This window comes from Colias eurytheme, chromosome 4 (genome assembly GCF_061535395.1).
Source record: "Colias eurytheme isolate Ceu_HAF_F1 chromosome 4, ilColEury1 Martin Lab GWU primary, whole genome shotgun sequence".
NCBI lineage: Eukaryota > Metazoa > Arthropoda > Insecta > Lepidoptera > Pieridae > Colias > Colias eurytheme.
The window spans coordinates 8,404,533-8,432,523 of record NC_142983.1 but is presented as its reverse complement, the minus strand read 5'-3'; the positions used below and the strand labels follow the sequence as shown (position 1 = coordinate 8,432,523).

General features: G+C 31.9%; 2 protein-coding genes across 2 annotated transcripts; one reads left to right on the top strand and one right to left on the bottom strand.

The window, feature by feature from the left end:
• Nucleotides 1-1,216: 1,216 nt before the first annotated feature.
• LOC149909110 (nucleoside diphosphate kinase 5-like) lies at nucleotides 1,217-5,407 on the top strand. Its single transcript, XM_090120233.1, has 4 exons — nucleotides 1,217-1,354; nucleotides 4,044-4,216; nucleotides 4,619-4,764; nucleotides 5,126-5,407. The coding sequence occupies exons 1-4, from the start codon at nucleotides 1,217-1,219 to the stop codon at nucleotides 5,371-5,373; spliced, it is 705 nt and encodes a 234-aa protein (XP_089976359.1). The 3' UTR covers nucleotides 5,374-5,407.
• Nucleotides 5,408-5,886: 479 nt separating this feature from the next.
• Nucleotides 5,887-26,676, bottom strand: Sap-r (prosaposin). Its single transcript, XM_090120708.1, has 21 exons — nucleotides 26,463-26,676; nucleotides 24,987-25,056; nucleotides 24,582-24,726; nucleotides 23,233-23,427; nucleotides 22,497-22,530; nucleotides 21,033-21,093; nucleotides 18,011-18,158; nucleotides 15,146-15,343; nucleotides 14,504-14,617; nucleotides 12,894-13,093; nucleotides 12,220-12,317; nucleotides 11,651-11,916; nucleotides 11,162-11,353; nucleotides 10,640-10,774; nucleotides 9,977-10,114; nucleotides 9,167-9,479; nucleotides 8,484-8,614; nucleotides 8,023-8,209; nucleotides 7,374-7,513; nucleotides 6,804-6,946; nucleotides 5,887-6,268 (listed from the first exon to the last, which is right to left on the bottom strand). The coding sequence occupies exons 1-20, from the start codon at nucleotides 26,506-26,508 to the stop codon at nucleotides 6,806-6,808; spliced, it is 2,952 nt and encodes a 983-aa protein (XP_089976834.1). The 5' UTR covers nucleotides 26,509-26,676; the 3' UTR covers nucleotides 5,887-6,268; nucleotides 6,804-6,805.
• Nucleotides 26,677-27,991: the final 1,315 nt, after the last annotated feature.

Below are 27,991 nucleotides of genomic sequence, written 5' to 3'. Positions count from 1 at the left end.
TTGAAAAAAATTCCCAAATTTTTTCCCGACTACGTAAGAAAGAGGGTTATGTTTTTCGAGTGTATGTATGTATAATATTTCTTTGACACGTCCTGCAATATAAACTGTTGGATCGATTTTGAGTTGTGAGGTGTCATTGCAATCATCTGAATTATGAAGGTAGTGGTGGTAGGCTACAGAAATTAGCAGTCATGTTTTAATTTTTATTTTAAAATTAATAAATTCGGGTTTATGATATTATTTTATAATATTGTAAAAATTATTTTGTTACATAAAGCTAAATATGAATATAAATATCTAATAAAGTTAAATATGGACAAAATAATTTTATTCAATTTTTAATTAAATAAATTACATTAAAAAAGTTTTTATTTTTCAAAACATATGAATGCGAATAGCGGTAGTTTTTAGTCGAGAATGCGGGACATTTTATTTTCATCATATCCATCATGGAGTTCACATGAATTAAATCGCGAGCGAAAACGACTATGACGCTTTTTATAAAAGTAACAAAAAAATGTATAATGCTTATTAAAATAATCTAATAATGATCATGAATTGCACTATAGAAATAATCACATTCACGATCTAAAAATCCAACAGCACTACCCCGAAGATCTTTTAACCATTTTACTGTTTTACCCCTAAAATTGGCAAATTCATTTTCAAAATACTGGCAGCATACGTTGAAGTTTTGAATTCCTTCGTATATGTAAAATTATTATTTGTATATAAAATTAAATAAGCCAAATAATCTACAGAAAACCTGTAAAACGATGTTTTATCTTTTTGTTTGTTTTCGGGATCAAATTTTACAGCGTTTTAATATCACAAGACAGCATTTTTTTACTAAAATACCAAACCCATTTTGACGTATTGCATGACACTAGAATCGCTATAGCACTGGCGGAGGTACGTATTCGTTTTTGATTTCGTATTTTCTTTGACAAGGGCGACGGACGATTAACATGCTCCATCTGCCTTTTATTTTGTAATCTAAGACAAGTATATAATTTATAACATATAGTTATCCAAACAGTTAATATATCTACGAATGTGAGAGACACATCGATCAAACGCAGACTAATGCAATGTCATTTCCCGCTGCGCATAGATGTGACCAGTGACATGACAATTCAATAACGTAAACAAACAAAACAAAAATACTATAGTTATTCTGCAAGCGTCTGCAAGCTTATAAATAAACATATAAAGCATGTCGGTATCATCTGAGTCCGATTCTGACACCCACGCGTACTCCGAGCGGACCCTCGCTATAATCAAACCTGAGGCTCATGAAAATGCGGAAGATATCGAGAACCACATACGTGATAATGGTTTCGCCATTTTAGCTGTAAGTTGGAATAATTGTGGAGGCAGAATGGCTTTTTCGTTAGTATAATGTCTTTTCCTGTAATTTTAGGCCACATCTAAAATAAATATTATCAAATGTTCATGAATCAATGATATGATAATAGAAAATAGGTTGCAACGTTTTTAAAATTATCCAAACTCCGAGCTGATAAAAAATCTAACGAAAGCTTAATCGCGCCGCGTTCGCGTTGTATCAACGAAAGCTCTGATTAAAGAAATACTACCTAAATATAATCCATGTTTCATTTCTACGTTTCATATTTATATGCATAATATTTTATTATGGCAAGATCATGGCTATCATAATTGTTTATAGATACGCCAATGGCGTATGCAAAAAAATGTATTTCGGTAATCAGATTCTGCAATCATTGATTAAGTTTCCTAGTGGTCATAAATCGCATATATAATATTATAATTTCATTTAATACACAACCTCATCTACTGTCCATATTGTGTTCACACGTCATGTACTCGAAATAAGATATTTTTATTTATCACACATGAAACATTCATCTTCATTACAATGTAGGACACGGAATAATAGGCCTTATCCATCAGAGCTTTTATCGCGTCATTATGAGTCATAGCACAAATGTCGTCATATGAAATTATTACATTGTGCTACGAAGCTTGGGAAATTTCAGCTACATAATGTTAAGAAAAGTGCTTATAGAGTAGTTTAAGCTTTCAGATATTTAGTTTGTTCGCGATTGGGTGATAACGAATAATTTAATAGTTACATAAATAGGTACTTAAAATATTGTAAAATAAAACAAAATAGTGTAGCTATTTACAATAATTTTATTTTTGAATTGAATTATTATTGAAATCAAAAATCATTAAGCATAGTACGTATGATTAGTGATTACTTCGATTTAGTGTAGGCCTGCAGTTCATGTTATCTTTTTTAATCATCAGGTTCAATGTATTTATAATGTCCTTGTATTCTGAATGTTTTAATTAATTAAGATAATGGTACCTACTGTGTACTCAATTTCGTTTTTTTTTCTGGTGACTAAATGATTATGATTATAGATAACAACGATCGCAGTGTCTACCTGGTAAAGATAAGTCTTCAGGCAATATCAATATCAGCCTGAATTTGTTATAATACGATAGAATTTTAGCAATTCTATGCGCCAATCTACAATGACTCAACGTAGTTCTTGACAATAGTCACACAATTATGTTCAATTTTGATGACCAATGCTTATGTTATAATTTATGCAATTTATGCAAATTAATATTTTTTCGTAGGGTCATAGTTAGTCAAATTACGTGTTGCCAAGCAGTGTAGTATAGATAGTGAGAGCAGACGCGTGGCTAGAAAGGGTTGTATGCAAAATTCCGCTCGACATAGACCGCGCAAGGGGCGAACCCATTATTTCAAGTCACCGACTGTGCCAACCCTTATTTTGTTAGGGCTGACATCTCCAAGATTCTTGCGCTATTAATTTTGTTTTGAAAAATTTTATTGATTTAAATTCAATATCTTTTACCTAGTATATAGAAAATATTTTAGTATTAAATTTAATCATTGTACACTCAAATAAATTACAGAACAATGAATATACAATTATATTGCACGACTCCTAATGCGAAGCATTAGAAAGAGCTCTACGACGTTAGTTTTGCCATTGTTCCGCATTTTTAATGAATTCCACGATTGGTCATTCACGTAATCTCACAATACTATCACTGATAAAAATTGATTCAAGAAAATATAACAAAAAAATATAGGTAGTTACCTAATAAAAAAAAGAAAATTTCAGGAAAATCAACACTTTTTTGGTTTGAACCACGAAAGATTTCGTAAAAATTAATATGTTTTAATAGCTATAAATTAACTAATAGTTTATTAAAAGTTTCCTAACTTGGAGAATAGTACCTATCTATAAGTGTATAAGACTTTTATACAAAAATCCCGAAAAAAAATATTGCATCAACTACATAAAACACTAATGTACAACCCTAACACAAAACGTCCCTGGCAGCCCTTCCCAGCGGTCACTTCTGTTATAGTCTATGAAATGGAAACCATAAAAAACTAATTAACTACGATTCGTATTGACGTTCCGAGTCCGAATCCACCCCAGTCTGGAGATGAAAGGTGTAGTTTAATATTTCGTAATTAACGTTTATAAATTAAATAAAAAAGATAATATTTAGTAAGTACTAAATCCCCACGCAATGTCGATCGGAATAACTTAACAACAACAATAAATCTATCCTTATCAACTTCATCAATAACTACTAAATAATATTTATTATTTTTATCTCTATCAATAATACATATTACCAATAATGTTAACTAGGTACATCAATATTAATTTGTACTATCAAATAATAATTAAGGGTTAGGTAAAATGGTGGGTGGCTCTTTTAGTGTTTTATCATTTTTCGTGCTACGATTTAGAATAAAAGTAGCAAATAGTATCAATTACTTAATGTAAACTTTAAATTAAATATTATTAAAATATGCATACCTACGTGGGAGGAGAAACCGCTGCCTTGCGGCTTTTGACCACTGTATACAAATTACAATTATCAATTCTACTATAGTTATTTATTGTAGTAGTTATCTACTTACCTAAATAAATATTCGATTTATTTCTATCTGTGTGTGTATCTAATATCTATATCTGTATTATTGTGATTAATTTCAGAGGCGCGAAGTCCGCTTGACGCCTGAGCAAGCGGCAGAGCTCTACAAAGGCCACTATGGACGTCATCATTTTCCACACTTAGTGGCTCACATGTCCAGTGGACCCATCATAGCACTTGTACTAGCGGCTAAGAACTGTATTCAGAAGTGGCGAACGCATATGGGACCCGCTAGGTATGCAAAGAGAAGTTTCTTTCTAAATTTGTAAATTCACGTAATAGGACAGTCTCATATTGAGTCTCTTAGTAGTCTTTTTTGTGACAGATGTAGGTAATAGGTATGTTTGATTACTACTCTTTTATGCAAAATCAGCCGATGAGATTTGGATGAAATTTAGTACACAGACAGAATATACTCTGGATTTGCTCATAGGCTACCTTAACTCGTGTTAAATGAAGCCGTAGGTACTATGCGAGTGAAGCTGCAGAATTCAGCTGGTCGGTTTATATAGTTTTCTATAATGGTGTTCATACTTTCCTATTCCTAACATCCCGAATATTCATATCTTAACCTCAGTTACACGCAAGGTATCAAAGGTAATTTTACATTAAATTTTATTATTTTTGTATAAAACAGAGTAGTGGAAGCCCAGGCGTATTGGCCAGATAGCATCAGAGCGTGCTACGGACGTCGCACAAAGTACGGCGATTATTTCAATGCAGTGCACGGGAGCGCCAATCACGCGGAATCGTTGAGAGAAATACATTTCTTCTTTCCTTCTAGTGAGTTAAACTTTATAATATTATCGTTTATTTAGAAATATAAAGTCTGATAAAAATGACAACTATTTTATTTGCAAATCATATAAGTGTTATAAAATATTACCTATACCTAGTTGAAAAAGAAAATAGGTACTAGGTAGATATGTACGAATGTACGAAAGAGAAACTACGTTTTTGCACCTGTATTTTAGAGGACCATTTCCAGCATGTATAGTTTTAAATATTTTAGAGATTATAAATAGTGAGTGTATGTATGAAAAAAGGCACGTGTATTAATTTTTAATGGAATAGAAATCAAATATACGTCTATAAAGTATTTTTTATTTTATGAAGTAAAAATTGGATTTATTCGCATTACCAGTGATCGTCGGACCGATTCTGCGCAGCTGGCAGATCAGCGACTACATACAGAAGCACATAGCGCCGAGCCTCCTGCCCGCCCTGAGCGCGCTGGCGGCCGAGCGGCCCGCCGAGCCCGTGCTGTGGCTCGCCGAGCGGCTCCGCGCGCACAACCCCAACGAGCCTGAGCTCGGCCCGAGCGCGCGGGAAATGCGACAAGAGGAACGGTGTATCACACCCGTGCCGTCGGAAGAGACAGTTGCTAAATAATTTGTTATAACGTATTGACTATTGTTCGATTTATACGTGGCTTGTACTTTTCGTTGATATAATATGTTTGATAAATAAATTCTAGTAACCACTCTTTACGGCTTTTTTATTTTATGCCCTACGGCCTACATTATTGTATATGTATAAAGTATACGTAACTTAGGTATTGTAAATAATGTATCTTATCTATACGGTTGCGGGAAACAATTCGTCCACATAAATAGAAAGAATTTTTCAAATTAGACCAGTAGTTCCTGAGATTAGCGCGTTCAAACAAACAAACAAACTCTTCAGCTTTATAATATTAAAGTATAACGGTTTCATTCAAAAATTATGAATTTTTGGCGTTACTTCTTGGAGAACTATAGAAATTCTTGTGAAAATTTTATACGTGTGTATTGAGATAAATAATGAAACAAGTAAACAATGTAATTGATTGTTTGATGTTTCATTTTTTCTGTCCTCCTCCTCATTCTCACATCCTCATGATATTAAGGTAAATAAAACACCAAATATTTCACCCAACTTTTATTATACATAGTTACAAAAGATGTTTCTATCACAGGCTAACGTGTTACAATTTCAAACGAAATAATAAAAAAAAAGAAAAAGAAAAATCATTCACTGATACAAAATAAAAAGTATACAATTCTTCGTGAAAACGTAAAGTACGATTACAGTACGATTACTGTTCGTAAGTATTATGAAAAAAATTATGACGAAATTATTAAAAACTTATTAATCAATTTTAATCCCTAGCTATACTAAAGTCACAGGTCGAAGGGTTACAACAAAAATGAAATGATAAGATCTAAAATTATTTGGTAAAAAATGACCGTAGCTTAAAAATAACGAGAGATTACGAATGTTGCCACCTATGAATGTCATGGCTTATCTGAAATCAAAAGATAATAAATATTAATAATCATTTTCTTCCATTATATTTTGTAAAAATATTCAATTATTAATTTATTGTGTTTGTGATCAACTGTAGGCCCGCAGCTTCGTCCGTGTTTAATAAAATTCAGTGCAGGTAAGTAAGTGGTTCAGGGTTTCATAAGACGGATGTATGTATAAAATTTATGCATTTTTAATACTTTAATGTCTTGTCCACCGCAACATGTAAATTTTTGAATAATAAAATAGTTTGTTACATGTCAAATATTATTTAAAATCATGTCATATTAAAATCGTATCATCATAATATCATATTTAGAAATTAAAGACTTTTTAACATTAAACCGACGTTCGTCGGGAAAATAATAGAATGAATAAATCGCGTTTAAAATCCGTTAAAAAGTCTTTAATTTCTAAATGTATAATACTCGCGTAAACTCAAACATCAGAAAATACTATAATATCATATTGTTTAAAATTTCATACGTAAAACTGCGTACTTAATTGCTATATGAAAAAACAAACTTACATACACTTAATTCTTCCCCTTATACATATTAACGTATGCGGCGTCGGTTCCCGAACAGAGGCCAATCTTGCGACACACGCCCTTTGAACCGTAATCTTCTATCAGACGGATCACACTCTCACCGTAAATTTCGAGCATTGTGTGACACTGAAACAAATGTATTAAAATTAATATTAAAATAATATCTAATTGTGAATATTGGAAATAAAATAAGTTACAATAGATAGCGAAGAGATTAAAGTCCTTCGCTTTGTAAATCAAATTTGTAACATATTTGATTAACCTGTACCTATATTTGTGCAGTTTTTAGAACCTCAATATTAGGCATGTTCGCAAACACATAATTATTATTAACGAGATTGGATGGGTTGGACATCTCCAATCTTCAATTACTGTGCGTAAATAGTTACACAAAAAATGCTTATTAATTTGTTGTTAATATCGCAAAAAATATCATTCATTGAACACTGCAGTTTTTTATAAAATACAATTCTAACTGTTACAAATTTTACAAGCATCCCTAACAGTACAAAAAATTAAAAAAAAAAAAACACAAATAAGCAATAATATTTACCCTGTCATGATATTTGGCTGGCAACAAATTACAGGACTTCTCAATAATGTGCACAATATTGCGGTCCACTTTATCATTAGAGAGCACTTTCTTGACCGCCATCACTACTGTTTCACACACCGCGCAGTCGAGAATTTCCTCTGTGAATGGAAATTATTATTTTGTTAGTTAAATTAGGAATAAAAAACTAGAATGAAGAATGCTTCATCATGAACATCTATTGAAATACATAGTTGTAAATTAAAAGATAAAAGGTTTGCTGAATAGAAACTCTCAATTTATATTTATAGCAAACTACATAATGAGCAGACGACAATACACCACAAACCAAAGCAAAGATGGATTATCTTTGAATATAGAACATACGTATGCATAAAATTTTTTCTATAATTTAATAACAATTCCACACACTAATTAAAAAAAAACATCATTCACTACAATAATTTATCTTTTTGACACATTAATCATGTTTTTATTTCAACAATACACACATAATACTGTCAGTTATTAAGCCAATACCAAATTCCTTACCTCTAACAGCAGACAGTTATTTGTCTTACGATTGAAGATAAATTGGTAAATACCCTCACCTCTAACAGCAGACAGTTATTTGTTCTACAATTGAAGATAAATTGGTAAACACCTTTACCTCTAACAGCAGACAGTTCAGCCGAGTCGCAGAGCCTCAGTTCCCTGCACACCTCATCAGGATCCAACTCCTGTGCCAGGAGACTGATGACCAGGTCTGCGTACTTGGAGACGAACTGGTCGCACTCGGAGCGCACTGATTTGGGCATGTGCTTGCATACGCCGCGGACTATTTGCTTTATTTCGTCCTGGGGTGGAGGAAAATATGGTTATTGTATTAGAAAATACGAGTTTATGCAACAAAATTACATACATAATTACATAAATAATCGAAACATCATTTCGCAAAACTTACAATCATATTAAAAGTGTTACAATATTTTAGTGATACCTATCAGTTTATACTAAACTAACCGATACCTTAACAGTTAACATGGCTTATTCACTAAGAAAATATAGCAATTACAATATCCACAATAAAATAAATTTATTAAAAAAGCTACATGTAATGTTAAACCTTACATCATTATGTTTGTCCTTGATCTGATCGTCGATCTCTTTGAGCACAAACTCGCAGATAACGCACGCAGTTTTAGGGCCTGACACTTTTATTTGGTGTCCGTTAACTGTACTGTCCGGGATTTCGTTGGTCTCTGCAATCATTTTTATTCATTGTAGAGTGTGAAAAAAAGAAAATTTTATTATTTATATCTTTATTTCGAAAAAATATACGTGAATAAGTGGTTTGCTAAAGTAAAACTATCAAAATCAGTTTTTAACACTGAAGTTACATCTCCTATTACTTTACGTCAATAAACAACTGCTTAGAGTCTTAGACCTAACAAAATAAATATTATCTAATGCGTTACTGTATGCTCTTGTTGTTTATTCTATGTATTTACTTTAATAAGCTGAAGAAAAATTCCTATTTCAATTTATTATTAACTAGCTTTCCACCCGCAGCTTCGCCCGCGCAGTCAAAGAAAAACCCGCATAGTTCCCGTTCCCGTTGGATTTCCGGGATAAAACCTATCCTATTTCCCGGGATAAAAAGTAGCCTATGTCCTTTCTCGGATATCAAAATATCTCTATACCAAATTTCATGCAAATTGGTTCAGTAGTTAAGGCGTGATTGAGTAACAGACAGACAGACAGAGTTACTATCGCATTTATAATATTAAGTATGAATACAAAATATGACTCACCAATATCCCCCCCAGCGCTTGCCTCCAACATATACTTAGGCAGCATGGGTTTCCTCACGTTATTCCTGTCTCCTCTCAATTGTGGCTTATCGTGGTACTTATCTATTGCCGATTTCGTGATTCCCAAGGGATCAGCTGTTGTGACGTCATCCTTGCAAAGCTTTAGGTATACGCAAATCTCTTGAGCATTGAGATCAGCCAATAGCATCTCAATAAGTTTATTACTGTATGTGTCTACGAAATCGACGCATTCTGTGCGCAGTTTGGCTGAGAGATGGTTGCAAAGACCGTCGAGGGCTTTGCGAATGCTGGCCTGGAAATTTGGTAGGTTTTTAATGGAAAGTTTAACGCATATATTTGCATGCTTTATACAAAGCGAAACATGTTGAAATATAATTATCTCTTCACACCTCTCTGTACCATGTTTTTGGCAAATAAATGTTATTTTATTTATTTTTTAAGTGTGTGGATAGAATGGAGATTGAATGAAGTATGTAGATTGAAAGGATCATCATAGCAATAAGTTTCCTTTTATTATACATTATGTTACTAACTATGCTTCACCATTTTGCCCGCGTAAAACAACAGACAATTACTTTCAATCCTATTTCATAATTTTCATTTCTATTTTTACTACATATAAAAATACAATTACTTACTAATATTTTTAAGCCGCGTAGAACAATTAAAGACAATTACAAAAACTGTTTTTTAGCTCAAATCCACTTTAAAATAAAAGTCTGAAAAACTTAAAATTGATAAGTTTCTGTGGCGAAAATATCTTGTTCAAGACGTGTTTATTTTTCATACCTCACTACGGTTGTCCTTCAGCATAATTTCGAGTTGTTCAACAGCAAACAAACATAATGGGCAGTTGGATTTATCGGAGTTTATTGCAACTCGCTGCACTTCAGTTGTAGACGCACATAGGCCTAGTGCCGGACACACCTGGGTAAATATTTTAAAATATTAATCCAATTAATATTATTACACTATAAAATTTTTCACAAAGCAGTCATAAATACGCATCAAAACTATATTTTTAGTGCAGATTGAATACGATAAAAAGAACGACACGAAGAAAACTTTATAGAGGAAGATTTTTTAGAAACTGTTCGATCAAATACGACAAGGACTTTTTTATCATTTGTATTCAATTGAGTAAAATTTTTTGTATTTTTTTGTTGTTATATTTAAGTCACAAAAACCATAAATCCATACTAATATTATAAATGCGAAAGTAACTCTGTCTGTTACTCAATCACGCCTTAACTACTGAACCAATTTGCAAAAAATTTGGCATAGAGATATTTTGGTACCCGAGAAAAGACATAGGATACTTTTACCCCGGGACATAGGATAGGTTTTATCCCGGAAATCCCACGGGAACGGGAACTATGCGGGTTTTTCTTTGACTGCGCGGGCGAAGCCTCGGGCGGAAAGCTAGTTTTTATATAAAAATCAACAACTCACGGTAGCCGGATCGATCTCTTGCACGAGCAGAGCAATAACAGCTGGTCCATACTCGGTAACAAATTGACGGCACTCAGAGTTGATAGACTGAGGGAGCACGTCACACGATTGTTCCACTGCTTTCTTTATTGCTTCCTGTGAAATAAAATTACAAAATTATAAAAAAAAGTAATAGATTTTGTATTTCATGTGCCAGTTGTGTGAAAAAGCTTTTTGTCTTCTACACCATTGCGTTAAATAATAGTATCGTTGTCTGTATTACAAATTGTCGTTATTTAGCTGTTGTTTATTGTTTCTTAGCGATGTTAGCGAGTTATCGAGTTTCACATAGTCACACGTTAGGTAAAACCGTTATTGGGCTCTACATCGAATATTTGGAAAAACACACACTCTACAATTTACATTACCTATACTGAATTCTACATAGAGACAGACCGTTGCTAGACAGCTTGTTGGCGGGTAGAGATACAAACATGCGCTATAATTAAATAAATTAACTCTACATAGAGACATAGAGCTCACCTCGGTGTTATCGTCGCTCAGTTCCACTTGCAAATAGTGAAGGAAGTACTGGCAGAAGGAACATAGAGCGTTGCTGGACTTCTCATCGGCGGGTAGAGATACAAACATGCGTTGTAACTGCCAATCCATATTAGTGTCTGGTTGCATTACTTTTACGTTTACTGCCTTTTGCTGTACTGGGACACGGGCCACCTGTTAATGAAAAAAAAATTACAGGTCTTATAAGCATTGCAGAAGTTTAAAGACTTGTTTTTTTTTTTTTTCAAAGCAAACACAATATTTGCTTCTAGATAGTTGGATGATGTATTTATCACGAAAGATATTTTATGTTTTCTTTATTCTTTACTCATTCATTTATTTACACATTGATAGACATATCTACAATAAAACGTTATTTTATTTACCTCAAGTTTTCTTTAATATAATGAATTTTAAAAAACAGTTCCTACAGAGGCTTCCTAAAAAAAATTTGATATATTAATAATAAACTTTAAAAAAACTTGCCTTAGGTGTAGTGTAGCTGTTAGCTTCATCTTGCCCAATCAATTTGGCCGACATTGTCACTGCTTTAATTGCCAATTCTTTAGGCAATAGTGGTGCTACTGGCGCATCTGTGTTTTTGCCACAAATACCGATAAAACTGCAAATCTTGTCTTCTTTCAGTTCTGATACTAGGAAGTAGTAGACCGTGGAGTGATACTGTTCTACTAACTGGAGGCATTCCGATTTGAAGTTACCGGTGCGTTTGCAGAGACCTGAAAGTTTGTATTCGTTATTGATAAGTTTTTGGTGGATGATTAAACAAAAAATTTCAGTTTTTCCTGAATTTTTATTGAAACTATACATTTTAATATGCATGTTTTCATTTTGAGTTTAAATACATAATATATGGACAAATATATTTTATTATGTATGGGTTAACATTATTGCACTGTCATTATCACATAGGTATACCAACAAAAATGTGATTTTTATCAATACGAAATATTGTTCGATTACCAAGTGTCGGAAAGTAAAGAAATTTATAATATTGAGACGATTGTAAGATAGTTACAAACCTGTAAGTATTTTGTGGAACTCGAGTTCAGTGGTGTTGGCGACCAACGTGTCACGCAAGTGCTTGATCACTTGCTCGCAGAATTCGCAGGGAACATCGCTGTTGAAAAAAAAATGGTTGTTTGTAAAGTAGGTTTACAATCGAGATGTTTACGTGATAACATAATGCAGTGGCAGCGCTCGAGATGAGACGGGAGATCGGTCCGTCTCTCTCTCGTTATACCTGCGATCGCGCTCGTGAGGTTTTGGTGTGACACAAGTTTCTGAACATGTCACCCGACTAAAACGTTATCACGTTAAAAAAAATAGTATGAATAAAATTTTCCGTTTCTTATTCATTATATGCTGGAATATGTGATATGGAGTAGAAATAACATAGCTTTGAGATAAAACTCGAATGATACGCGTGCATACACTGACCCCAAACTTGGCATTCACCACGTGCTATGAAATCTTGCGAAACTTCTAGAATGTTCTAGAACTGTCGTTACTTACTCAGATGCCTTCAATCCGGTCAGATCATCATCAGTGAAAGTATACAGATCGTGCGAATGGAACTTGTGTGTACATTGCCCAGACACGTGGCACATAACATGCTATAGAATCTTGCGAACCTTCTAGAACATTCTAGAACATTCTAGAACTATTCGAACATGACAGCACCATCAATACTTACTCAGATGCCTTCAATCCGGTCAGATCATCATCAGTGAAGGTATACAGATCGTGCGAATGGAACTTGTGTGTACATTGTCCTGACACGTGGCACACACCATGCGGTGTGAAGTCCTTGCGAACCGCTTCTAGAATGTTCTCGAAGTATTGGAACACGAGCATCGAACACGAGTCCGATAGAGAGCCTGTGTTGCGGCACACCTGGGGATTTAGGAATAATAATAAATATTATAATTATTAGTCTTCATGATACATTATAAATGCGAATTGTGAGGATGGATGCATGTATGATTTTTTACTCTTTCGCATAAAAACGACTAGATGGGTTTGGATGAATGTTTCCAGTCATACATTATTCATAAGAATACATTAGCTATAGAAATTCTTGATTTTGCTCGCGAGTTAATCTGCGCGGCACATCTAGTTCCACATGTGTTTTGTAAATTTTTAAGTAGGGTAAAAGTGGGATAGATGCCGCACTAGGATAGATGCCCCATTTTCAAAAAACCTCACTTCCCAGAGTCCTGACTACGAATTAATGATTTAAATATGAGCTCCTATCACCCCGCACCTCGTGTACGCATGAGCTGTTGTTTGGTGAAGACGTGTTTCGCTAGTGCGTGTTATAATATCGGCGGCGAACTTCACGAACACGTTAAAATTTAAAAAGGTTGATATTTGCCTTTGCATAACTTTATAAGTATTAATAAATTTCACTATATTTCTTATTATGTCTATACACTGGTTCATTAAGTACAAATCTAAGTGAAAATAGTGGCTCTTTTGTTTTTATTTAATAAAAAAACTACTGGGGCAGCTATCCTTATCAAAAAGGATAGTTGCCCCTTTTTTTTCGAGGGATAGATGCCCTTAGGGGCCTCTAAGGGCATCTATCCCTCAATACATATGTACATGTTAGGTAGTATCGATAATCACAGGTACTGTTTATATTTTTACCTGATTGCGTCAGAGGTTTTCTCTATGTTAACCGATTTTACTCGTTTAATTTGCTTTTTTTTTGTTATGTTTACTTACTTATTAATGATCTGCCCTTATACTGATTGTAGGAGAACCACGCCACGAAAATACAAAAGAAAAGAAGGAGTGCGAGCGCAAGTATATTCTTGGACAACAGAACAACTATGTGAACTTGACATTTGCTGGTTTATCATATTAATTTTATTAGATTTCGCGTTTATAGAGTATGTCAGGCATCTATCCCACTCTGCAGGCATCTATCCTCCTTAGTATTTTCATGGTGGGGCAACTATCCAACTAGGTAGGCATCTATCCTCAAAAAAGGTGTTCTACAAAAATATTTATTACACATTATCTATAAATGATAGGATTAAAAATATATATAGTAATTCAAAACAGATAAATAACCTAGCTATATTCATACAAAGTGTTCGTATAAGATTCATGTTTTTTAAATTATGAGGCTATTTCAAAAAGTGGGGCATCTATCCCACTTTTACCCTAAACTAATAAAATCCAAAATTTTATTTTATCGTTCACGAAAAATAAAGATTAAAAAGTCGTTGTTTAACTTTAATAGCAGATGACATATAAACAAAAAACAAATAGAATGTTGCCTATTATAGAATTTACCTGTAACAGTCCAACAAGGAAATCTTCATAGCTGGTGGCATCGAACCGCTTTCTCACGATCCCGACCGCTCTGCGACAGTTCGAGCATCCCGCGTGCAGTTTCATTGTTGCAGTCTGCAAATAAATAATAATTTATTATACGCATATTTTATTAATTAGATTTATTCGGAACTGAACTATGTTGTTTAAGATAAAACTATTTTTTTTGAAGATATAAAATACTTTAATGTTAAAAATAATTGTTAGAGCAGCCTATATATTGGTCAGTTGGTGGCGATTTTTTATTTTCATTGATTCAAATATTAAAATTACACCGTAAAATATATTTATTATATAAGGACCCTAAATTATAATGAGCAATGCAAATCATACTGTTGATACATGTCTGTCACTACAGGCCAATTTCCTGTGAGGGTGTTATGAGAATGACCTTATTTTGTTGAATGACTACTAAACTGGGAACACACATCCTTTATCTTTTCATATTGATTTTTTATTTTATTTAAAAATCTTACAAACATGAATTAATTTGCTAGTTCTGTACATGATAGACAATGGCGTATTTTTTCACTGGCCTTAAAAAATAAAAGTGAAAAGGCTACAAATTCATTTACCTAATTAAAACTAAAAAAAAAAACTTACATAATCCTCAAGCAATTTATCAATCCTAGCATTATTACATAGTCCAGCCACACTGCAGACTTGATCCGGGTTCATTTGTGACGAGAGAGTCTCGACCAATTCTGGTACGAAGTCATCCGCTAGTTTGATACATTCCTTTGTCACTATCTTGATGGGGATCAGCTTGCATTCACCTTCGAACACTTCTTTTAGTTCCTCCTAGAATATGAAATACAAATTTTAATATTTATTTATTAATATGCTATCTATGCCAAGAGATTTCACCTGCGGACGCAACCGAGGAAAGAATCTAGTATTTCAAAAGTTTATGACGTTTTATTTAAGTAGGTATATTTATATATTATTAAGATATCGCTGTAGGTCTGAAAACCTACAGCGATATCTTAATAATATAAATATACCACCATCATAGAAATCTAAATAACAAGACACTAGAAGTCGTAAGCGTGCGTGACCTTGTCGCCACTCAGGTGATCTTCACATCACCAGTGCATTCGTCACAGTTGCTCTGGAGACGTATGAGTGTATACATGGTGTGTTTCAGCAATTCCCATTGCGGAAATTCTTCCACAAGTTGTAATTATACGTATAAAGGAATAATATTTCATCGGAAAATATTTTTTTTTAGAAATAATGCCGTTTTTCCTTAAAATTATAGAATATTTACAAGTATTACGAGTGTCACCATAGTAATCGAAATAACAATGAATGACACAGTCGACCATTCTTATTATCACGTTTGTTCGTATTGGAGCAAAAAGTCTCATATACTTAGGGATGTTATTCTAAAATAAACCGTAAATTCGTGCGTTAGGATACATATTCAAAAGCTTAATTTAATAGTTAAGTTAGTTTTCACTAAAATCAAGCTGTCCAATAAAAGGCATAGTTTACTTGTGTGTACTGTTTAGCTTTCGGTTTGAATGTGTTGATTTTGGCGACAGCGGTTTTCATACGAATTATGACATTAGAGCACTTCTATGTGTCTTGTTATTTAGATTTCTATGACCACCATACAACTATATTTATATAAATAAATTAAATTCTATTTGCATGGTGTAATCTACAACTCGACCTATATGCTATTAATTTACTGATTAAATTTCTCTGAATGGTTTATAACAGCAATATTTCAAGTTCATTAGAAAAATATTTTAATTTTAATACAGGAATGAAACATCATAGCAAATAATAATATAACGACATGTCGTAAAACATGTTTTATTGTTCATCCAACATAGCTTAAAGATATATCTGCAACAAAATCATATAATGACAAATACCCAATTAATAAAAGATAAGAATCCTGTTTTGCAATCTATACTAATACTATAAAGAGGAAAGGTTTGTAATTATGTATGTATGTATGGTTTTCACGCATAAACTACTGGACCGATTTTGATCAAATTTGGCACAGACAATCTTATTGCGAATCAAATTTTATTGCGAAATATGTACCACGGGCGAAGCCGGGGCGGACCGCTAGTATTTAATATCTTTACATGTCTGTCTTCATTTGCATGTTTTTGTTTCTATATCTATTTTTCAAACAATCAAAGTAACATAAAACATAAATAGTTTTGTAGTCAAATGATATGTGATATAAACCCTGACCATTAGACCAAAGAAATAACCTGATACGATAACCTGATCTAAATCCAGTATTTGAAATCATATAACCATTATTATAAGTGAGAACAAAGGATAATTTCATGTCATTGTAGTTATCGGTCAACGGCATGACGTTACCGACCCAAGGGTCAAATACAAATAAATAATAAAAACAAACAATCGCAGAGAAAACATTTTTTAAGTACAATCCGCGATAATTTCGTTTTAAAGCAAACGAGCGTGGCAAGGAACGCATAACTGATTGTGCTAATTAAATGTTGTTGTAAACGCAGTTTATTTATAGACATCTATGACCAATAAAAATTAATGTGTATGAATGAAATTAATCTGAGCCCGGTTCATATAAATTATTTTGATTATTGAATTAATGCATTTAAGTATATAATGAACTAGACTTTAGTTTTATTCAACTCGCTGATTTTGAAATTATTAACCTTACCGACTTTTGAATAACTAACACCTATAACATTGTATCTTTCAATTTGGAACCAAAATAATTAGTGATGCAACGAATACTACTTTTACGAATACGAATACGAATACGAATATCAAACCTACTATTCGGCGAATACGAATACGAATATCTCGCCTTGGTAATAAAAGACTTATTTATTTAATGAATGCTTACTCTTCTAATAATTAAAATTTACAATAGGCAAATTTTTATTTAAAAAACATAAAATTCGTAGATTTTCTGGTTTGAGACGATTTTTTTTCAGTCTGGATGTTTCCAGCCGTTGAAAAAAGTCTTTCCGAAGCGACTGTACATGGGCTTTAGTGAAAAATTTTTTTGGGCGAGTTTTTTCTGACTTGGAAAATGGACATCTTCTCGTCAAAAGGCCAGTGGATCAGCAGTCTCTGCACACGTCATATTTTTACGCGCGATTTTTAAATCTGTAGTAAATAGAGTTGCGTACAAAAATATTCGTTTTTAAAAATTCGTATATTCGCCGAATACGAATATTCGGTAAATGTCTACTATTCGGCGAATACGAATATTCGTATTCGTATTCGTTGCATCACTAAAAATAATGTTAACACTTAAATTACCTACTCTAAAGATAATTACCGTAATTCTTTCACCACTACAGTTGTAATATTTCTGACTGCCATAGCCTCTTTTTTGTCTTTATCCCGGTATTAGATCCTTAGCAGCATATCTTTGGCAATCTATCTATATATTAACTAACATAGCATATTTTATATTTATACCACAGTTTATACTATATTTACCTGAGTCTCATTACTAAGCAGCTGGTCTCTAGCCTGCTTCACCATGTCCTTACAAATCTTGCAGATGCCGTCGTCATCTTGCGGCAGAGTCATCCGCGACCACACTCGCTCCACGCAGTGGTGTGTGGCTTTGCATTCACGACCGGTGCTAAAAATTATGGCTTATTTTAGAAGAGAATATTGGTGCTAAAAGTTTTAGCTAATTTAACACGACTAAATGTTTCCTTCTTAAAACTAGCATATTTAAACTTAATGGATAAGATGAAGACTATATTAAAAGACATGTTTAATAGACTTGCTGAGATGCTGGAAGATTTAGCTTGTTTAAGAGGAGAGGACCATCTTTTCCTTCACAAACGTAAAGGATAAAACGCAGACTAGTCGGAGAAGAGTAGTCTTGTAGACTACGAACTGTATTTCCCGAGACATTTTCATCGGGAATTCGATGTTTATATACTGAACTATTAAGTCTTGTTTAATACAATCACTATTGTAATGGTATTTTTGGACATATAATAAAAAGAATGGGCACACATTAGCTTGGTAAAATCGCGATTGAGTGTGGGAAACTTACATCAATCGTCGATTTGAAAACAGTATAATTATGTAAACAATAAGCCGGTTCACTGACGTTATATACTGAACTATAACGTTTCTTGTATCTATTACTTCGCAATGTGTAATGTTTGCCAAACATTACTTGCATTTAGTTTTTAAAAACTGTTTAAAATTGCTTTAAAGTTCAAATATCCTAGTAATGTTTCATAACGTGTCCTTATCACTACATAGTATAAAACAAAGTCGCTTTCTCTGTCCCTATTTCCCTTTGTATGCTTAAATCTTTAAAACTACGCAACGGATTTTGATGCGGTTTTTTTTAATAGATAGAGTGATTCAAGAGGAAGGTTTTAGTATATAATTTATTAGGTTTTAGACAAAGCGGGAGAAGCCGCGGGCGGTAAGCTAGTTATTATATAATATAATAGAAAGCATCAATAGAATAAATAAACATTTTGTAAACTGTTTGATCATGAAATTAATAATGTTATTGTATTCTTCATTTATCACGATGTAAATTTCCTTGTAATAACCTCGTAAACAGGTAAATAAAGACGGTTTATCAAGTCTTCATCCTATTTATGTACGAGAGTTGAGTCATATCCTAAGATAAGTGGTATTGGAACTTTTTAACTGAAACCTTTTTAACTGGTAGAGGGTAAGGAATGTAGAGGGCAGAAAAGTTTTAACGATTTTCTAAGAAACTAAAGGTATCTTATCACATTTTGAGATGTCTATTGTCTAATCCAAATATGAACCTAAATTTAAAATTCCAAGTTTGGTTATATACTTCTATCGCATTGTAATTACATATCAGAAACAGCTGTTGATGGTTCAATATACAGTAGGTTTAACATTGCGGTGAAAATTAATATACATAACTCCAACTAAAGCAAATGAGGCGTGAAATTCTATTAAAATGTGACACCGATTATTTCAAGTGTGAAGAATGGAATGAAATCGCTGATAAAAGTAGGAAGTTGGCTTAATCTCGACCCAAATAAGTGTTATACAAACAAAGCGGTCAGAGGCGTATCGTGGTACCGTCTGTCTTTATGTAATAATATCACGCCATTTTGCGATGTTAGTCATATCGAGGGGGACCTAATGAGTGTTTATTTACTTGTAAACGTGATTCATGTACGCAGTTTCATGTTTTTGTTTTATATGTTTGGTTGAACAAACGATTTAGAAGCAATCATAATATAGAGTGAAAAATGTCTTCTTTTCGAATAGGTATATGGAATGGTTGTTTCTTTTGGAAATAAGCAATTAGTACGTCTACGTAAAAATGACATTTTTAAATGTGAACATTTAAATAGTCTTAGCAAAACCCTATACTAAATCATGTAGTAGTTATACTTGTAAACTCACAAAGCGTTGCTAATGTTATGTAAGAAGTTGTAACAACGAGAAATTGGATCTAGAACGATGATTGACTGCAATCAATATAATATTTATTTTGCTTACATCGACAACATTATTATATTATTTGAGTGTCCATGATCCATCTACAAATTTTATTTAATAGTTTTACAGTTCTAGTCACGTACAGTTGTTATTTATTATTAATAGAGAAGATAAGGTTTACTTTGTTTTAATTGGAACGGATTTTAATATATAAGTCATAATTAAATCACAACCATCGAATACCTAAGACAAGCACTAATTAATTTTCGGATAATACTGTGGGGCCGTTCATAAAATACGTTCGCATACAAGGGGGGGGGGGGAGGGGTGTTCGCGAGTGTGACAAGATGTGACAAGGGGGGACAGGGGGTCTACGGCAGCGTGACGTTCGCCGTTCATTAAAAATTTTTACTGATTTTATTCGTTCTCTCGACTTTTTTTTCAATTTTGTAATGATAGAAGTCATTTATTTCGTATTAGTAAATATACAGATATTTAAATGTATAATATATATTTATTACAATAAATTGTAACTTGACATATTTATATTTTTCAACATGAGCGCTAATATTTAACAAAAATAAAAAAAAATATTCTAATATCAAAATTTGCTATCAATCAAAATTTATTATGTTTAGGGGGGGAGGGGTCTTAGTTTTTGTGACGATATATTTGCAGGGGGGTCACAGAAAGTGTGACACAGCGTGACAACCGGGGGGGAGGGGGTCATAAAACGTTAATTTTAGTGTGGCGTATTTTATGAACGGCCCCTGTCCAGTAAACAGTAATTGTTGTACACTGCTTATCATTTATCCCCACTAAGTGCATAGTTGAGTGATAAATAAATCGAGCATTGGCGATTATCATAACTTAAGTTGGATTTTTTTTAAATACATATTTAAAACATCCAGAGCAATATACTCAACGCTTAAACGCACGTGTAAACAGAATTATTATTTACTGTAAATTATACTAGTTATCTTTTCACTATACATAAATAGTTTAAATTTACAATACTAATTTCTAAATTATGACTATAATAAAAATAGAATACCTGAAATTGCTACACCAGTACGACGGTCCCCAGGTACATTTTGAAGCTCCGACCAAAACGGCTGCAAAACAACAAAATTTTTAAATACATTAACATATTACAGGTATTATTTTAACAATTAACTATTTTCAAAAAGAAGTTATTTACACCTTTTATATTTCAGAATATACCTATCCATTGTCTAGTGGGTACCGTTATATTTGATAAAAAATCTACCTGTGTATTCCGTTGTTTACTTTGGACATGATTATAGTAATAACTAATAACATTTCTAGTATTTGACTTATTGTTTTTCAATATCATCTATTTGTCACAGATTATTCAAATAGAATAAAATTGTGGTTTTAACGATATACCAACATGATTTTATTATCAGAAGTATGTATTATAATTTATAAGGTTAGCTGTGAAAATAAATGTACATGTTGAATAACTAACGCAAGATAAAGATGACTAATATAATTTTAGTACGTCTGATGAATAATAAACCTTTATTGATTATAATATTCACACAGAAGATTCTTTGTATAGGTAACAATTGTATCTCAATATTTTGTTTCAATAAAAGTTATAAATAATTTCGTCTAAAATTGAAATCTTTAAAAAAAATCCTGCGTAGTAAAGAGAAACACGCATAGTTCCCGTTCTCGTGGGGATTTGCGGGATAAAACATAAAATGACATAGGATATATGGTATGTATTAAGAGAGATCTCTGTAGCAAATTCCATCCAAAATTGGTTCAGAGGTTGTCGGTTGAGGCGCGAAGTAGAGACAAGCAAACAAAAGTAAATTTATTTTCAAATTTCTAACAATCTACAAAGCAATTCGTTAACAAAATTACATAAAAGTTATGACCTTCCATATTTGTGATTGCCATATTTTATACCTGTTTGCATTCTTGGCTTTATTATTTCAAGTGTTTGGAAAGAAACACGTCATATTATAATATGCAAATGAAATTTTTAGCACGTGAACTATGAATAAAATAAATACTTTTCAATAAATGGTTTACTGGAAAACTGAAAGTGACTTAACAAATACTTATTTTTTTTAATTTTTAAACATTTATTTATTCAAATAGAAGTTAAAGTATCTGAAAGCAACTCTTAAATATTTTTATTAATAATGTTTTAAAGCAATTTTTGTTATTCAAAGTTCACTAGAAATATTTTCCTATTCCGTAAATGCAGAGTATGTAATTTCACACATATAAATGTATATATGTATAGACTAGAGTCATTGCCTGTTAATGAAAACAACCTTGTTTTGGATTATATTAACGTCAGTTGAGCACTTTTACTTTATACTTTGCAAGACATTACTAATACAATCAATGAACCTATGAATAAATCGAATTGCTAATTATGCCACGCTAAATTAACACGTATTATTTTTATGTTTAGGTTGATTTCCGAATAATATCCTTCCTAATTTAATTAAAGAGTGAATTATTTTTAACTTACGTTTGTGTCCTTTTGGTTCGACGGCAGTCTTTTTCTGTAACAAAAAATTTTGTTATTAAAAAAAAATTTAAATTTTTTTGTCCAAAATATATTTTGTTGTTGTAAAAGTAACTAATAGAAGGGATTGTGGCAGTGTTTTTTTTTTACAAGACATTTCACTTATAATTAAAATTTATGTAAAAGGTACCATTAGAATTTAAGAAGTAAAAAAATCATTCATTTTAAATTCATAGACATTTAAATTATAAACCTGTTGTCTAGACTAGAAAGAGAGAGAATACCACGTTACCCTATCTCTCTCTCACTTGCGTTATATGACACTAAACAGAATAATTATAATTAATATAGCTGTTAAAAAAACACGATTCAACTCTTAAAATTAATATAGTAACTATCCCTGATAAGTGTACAAATTTTAAATCAAATCTGTCCGGTCAAAGTGGGTCAAAATCGAGTCCAAATATAGTCAGTTACAATATACAAACATACAGGTTAAGCTATTAATAAATAATAATAGTTTAAAAAACTGAAAAACACGCTTTTTATAGAAAACCGAACTAAAAAAATAGAAAATTTTATCAAATTAGTGTATTGTCATCGGTCCTCAATAAATCTACAAAGTTTGAACGAAATCTGGCCGTTTAAAGTGGGTCAAAATCGCGCCCAAAAAGTCGGTTACAAACAAACATACAGGTGAAGACTGAAGCTCATATACTTAAAGCGTGTAAAAACTCACCGTTTGCATAAACTTCTCGACCTTTTCATTGCCGCATATAGATATAATCCTGCACATAGTTTCCGGCGTAGTATCAGAGAGAAGTACATGGTTGATGTACTGCGCTAGATCAGCTGTGTTGTCCTTGCACAGACGAGTCACAGATGTGTTGGGTATATCGCGACAAGCGCTGCTTACACGCGTCGATAGGTAATCCTGGTTTCGACAAACATGTTGGGAAAAGTTGATAAATTGCGTAAAACATGAGATTAATAAGCATGTTTGAAGTTTGAGATGTACTGAAATTGTTATGTGGGTAATTTACTTAATTGTCACGGCGAGCGTTGTTTACGCGAGACGTTAGGTAATTCTGGGTTATTTGTAGGATTTTTTTTACAATTTAATTCAAGTTTCTAGCAGTGATTAAGAAAAGAAAGAAACAAGGACTTCTTGGTTCACTATTAATGTTTTAATCACAGTACCACATTGGGCAATTTTTAGCAGTATGAATGACATATTATTGTAAGTAATTATTGAACATTTAAAATGAATATACAATGCAGCTATTATGAACCAGCAAGTACATATTCGAATAACATGTTATTGGTCTATCGAAATAAATATTATTAAAGTATATTTGTTTCCGGTGATAAAGCTTTCCTGTGATACACTTGAAATCAAATGTCAAGCAATGTTAAACATTTTAGTTGAGATTATCAATAGCTGTTATCTTCTTTAAAAGAGCTAACATTTTTCTGTTATTGATGGAGCCCATACAACTATGTGGAATATTAAAAAGTTTTCAAATAAAATATGAAAGTTAAATAATTGTTTTCAAATTTAAAATAAATAAAGTTTCGAAACTACAATGTTTGTGCAAGTATATAAAATTACCAAGCAAATTGCCAACCATTGTCTAAAATTATTAAAAACTTTAAAAATAAATACAAACATTTAATATTTGGCTCCAAATCAAAAATTTTAAAGCAACCAAACAAAAAGTTATTATAGTAAAGCTAAATGCTGGCCTTTTTCGGTATTATTCAATTGTTTTTGTTTATGTACCTATTGTAATATTTTGATATTTAGCTCATAAAATGTGAATAGCAATAAATAATATAATTATTTACTAATACATATTATAAATGCGAAAGTAAAACTGTCTGTCTGTCTGTTACGCTTTCCCGCTTAAACCTCCGACCGATTTTGATGAAATTTGGCACAGACAATCTTTAGACCCTGTACAAGAACATAGACTACCTTTTATCAACATACCACGCAGGCGAAGCCGCGGGCGGAGGCTAGTATATTTATATTTTAAATAGTCAACATTTATATATTGATAATATTAGATTATAAATATCACATACCTCATTAATAAGATCCTTGACATCTTTCAAATCACTGAAGAGATGCACAATTTTCTCGGAAGCCTCATTTTTGTCAAAGGCAACATTTTGATGTTCCCACACTGTGCTTATGCAGTGACCTACTGCACCACAGTCTGCGGCAATCCTGTCATTAAATACAAAAACAGATATATGAATTTTCAAATTGAAATAAATATTGTTTTTACAAATTCGTTAAATTAATTTAGTAAGTTTTCTTTTAATATATATGTATTTGAAGAATCCACCATTGTGATTATCTTTACACTTTTTACAAAATTTTATTAAGTTTATCTCTTGTATAAATACAATACAATCACTTGAAAATAAGTGGGAGTAATCAGAAGATCGTTTTATTAACACAATGGATGTATGAAAGTAACTTACTTCAAACTTTTACACCAATATTCAGGACCTTTGGAGCATTCTTTTGGAATTTGTCTAGCTGCTGACAAACCTGGTAACAAAAATTTTACATTTATGTTAAATTAATGCCACGAATTTCTATATTATATTGTGGAGAGTAAACACAAATAGCGGTCTGAACGTATCCAACTATGAAAAAATATAATAAAAATATTTGGAATGTTGGTATAGACAAAGAGAAACAATTAAAATTATCAATATTTGATACAATTTAGGTCAAAAACATACCGCATTGATAAAAGAGAAATATTTATAAACCACAAAAAATTACAATTGATTTGCAATAATAAAAACATATTGTAAAATAACATGATTCAATGTTTATTATTGTAGGAAATTCAATCCTGTAATTTGAACTGCTAACTAATGAGTAGCTCATATGATAACTACCACATTAGTCATATCTAATTACTTATTTGTTTTCAAACATTTTAATTGATATAATAACCTAAAGAATATTTAATATTTTTTGATAATGAAACTACTTTCCTACTTCCTCATCAAAATTTGATAGCAAAAAGATGAGGAAGTAGGAATACTACATACTTTTCTCTTTTTTATTTGTAATGATTTAGATAAAATCAAATTAAAAACAAAATTACTATGCGAAATGTACATGAAAATCAAATAATATGGATAGATTTTATTCTTTTTTTTCTCTACTCAACAGACAACTTTGTGTTGTATCATGTACCTACAACGCGGTCACATTAACTTGACGCATCGCTGGAATGCGAAAACCCGCCTGCTTCCCCCTGCATTCCCTTAGCTCGCCCGGCAATCGTCAGTATGGTTAGCATCTCTGTTACCGATACAAAATAACGTCATCAAAGCCATGCCGCATGGCTTCGATGTCGTCATTTTGTCATTTTGCCCATGGCCCATGCGTCAAGTTAATGTGACCGCATTGTACATATTTCCAAATATTTAAACCAGAATAAATTTTAACCAAAACTTGTTATCAAAATGTACAAACTTGAGATATTGTTTATTGTTTCTCATAGTGTTGTTATTCAAGCTAATCAACTACCTAATTATTTATCAAATTTCTTATCTCTAAGTTTATATGGATATAATAAATATTCAATAATTACTAGATTCGCATTGTTGCATGATTCATTGTGGCAACAAAAAAATAGTTGTTCATTTTAATTTTAAATCTAGACAGGTTTGAGACACATTGTTTGCGAATCCAAAGAAATTTTCTAGAATACTGATACAATGAAGTAAGAGGGTAAAACAATATTATTCAATAAAACTTGTTATGACGAGTAAGGAAAAACTTTGCGGCAACATTATTTTCTTTGTTTCAGCTGATTAGCTTATTTATTAAACGGTTAAAAAATTACTCAAGAGTAAGAATGTTTCTAAAACAAGGACAACAATAATAATATCACTAAATCCGATTAATTATATGAAAACATACAAATAACTTACCCACAAAAAATAAGTACGAGAGACAAACAGCCAATGCGTTTGTCATGGCTGAAAATTACAATTAATTCGCACCAGTAATTTTTAATCTTCGCATTAATAAGACAATAAGATACTGATAAATTTTCACTTTGTGTAAAAGTTATATTGCGTTTTTAGAATCGATAAACAAGTGTCAAGTGACAAGTCTAAATTCGCTGGAAACGGAACAATGAATGACAAATGCTTTTTTTTACATTTGAGAATTAAAAATGAGTATTACCAGAATAAAAACATACGAAGTAATAAATTATAAACCGGAAAAACATATAATAATTATACACAACAATATTCATTATTATTCTTTCGCAATAATTAAATAATATTAATTGTTAATTTGAAAATTATTATAATTCAACTATTGCCATATCTATGACGGAGTATCACTACTCCACACTAGATGGCGTGTTATTCAAAAGCAGCTAATGCCAATCACCAATAGATAGCGCTAGTAACGCACACTTACAAAAGATAACTTTATAATTTTATTTAATATATTTGCAATTTGCAATATTACATTGAAAAACATCTATTGAACTAATATAAAACAGATATTTTGTTAATCAAAATACTTTATAATTCATCTTTATAATTTATGATTGCAATGAGAGTAAAACATTTTTGTAAAAGAAAGAGATAATACCTATTGCCAATTTGCCATACATCTCGCTCTAGGCTTCAGCCATTTCAGCTCATAGATAATAATAGATTTAATAAGAAATCCAGAAGAAAAGTACGTAATATCATATGTAGGTCCCTTTTCTTATCTTAGGACTATCAGTCTATCAACTATGTAGGTACGTAGGTACCTAATATTAAAATAAATTAATAAGTTATGGAACTTATTTTAATTCACTGTCCGAGCTAGGTAACCTGCTAGATAACCACGGGAAAGGAAGGTACTTTTCATCCTATCTCACCATCGGTTATTTTTACTACTTGTGTGCTATAAGGGAAGAGACCAGTGAGAAAAAAGGCCATTAACCATCACGGATAGGTACACACCCACAATTTATTATAATACCTACAATGAACATGCACATGATTAAAATAGAAAAGAAGATATGATTTTCATCTAGAAGATAATAAGAAAATTCACCTATCTTTTCTATATACCTCCTACCTATAATAATTATTTCTTTTATAAATATATATATTGTTCATTCAAGATTAGTGATTTCAACAAAATTTCGGAATTGTCATTCAATATCATCATTATATTCTGAAAAAGTGTAATTTACCTTAGTATCTTTTTTGTGTCAAATAAAAATGACTATGAAAGATCGTAACCAAAGAATTTTAAAACCATGTATTTTACAGTCTTACAGAGTATTATTATCTAGTAGGGTATTTTAAATTATTAAGGACCTAGATACGTATAGGTACTTTATACTCACATGTGTTAGCTATTGTTGTAAAATATAATCTATGTAATCTATTAAAATAAAAAAAAATGGATAAATAATAAATAAAAGTAATTTCAGATGGAGACC

Bases quoted from the DNA above. Each gene is read 5' to 3' on its own strand.
- LOC149909110 (XM_090120233.1), top strand. From the start codon at position 1,217: ATGTCGGTATCATCTGAGTCCGATTCTGACACCCACGCGTACTCCGAG. The intron at 4,217-4,618 runs GTATGCAAAGAG...TGTATAAAACAG, and splicing joins ACGCATATGGGACCCGCTAG to AGTAGTGGAAGCCCAGGCGT. The intron at 4,765-5,125 runs GTGAGTTAAACT...TCGCATTACCAG, and splicing joins ACATTTCTTCTTTCCTTCTA to TGATCGTCGGACCGATTCTG.
- Sap-r (XM_090120708.1), bottom strand. From the start codon at position 26,508: ATGACAAACGCATTGGCTGTTTGTCTCTCGTACTTATTTTTTGTGG. The intron at 22,531-23,232 runs GTGAGTTTTTAC...TTTTTGTTACAG, and splicing joins TCGAGAAGTTTATGCAAACG to AAAAAGACTGCCGTCGAACC. The intron at 8,210-8,483 runs GTAAGGTTTAAC...CCTCCACCCCAG, and splicing joins TCAAGGACAAACATAATGAT to GACGAAATAAAGCAAATAGT.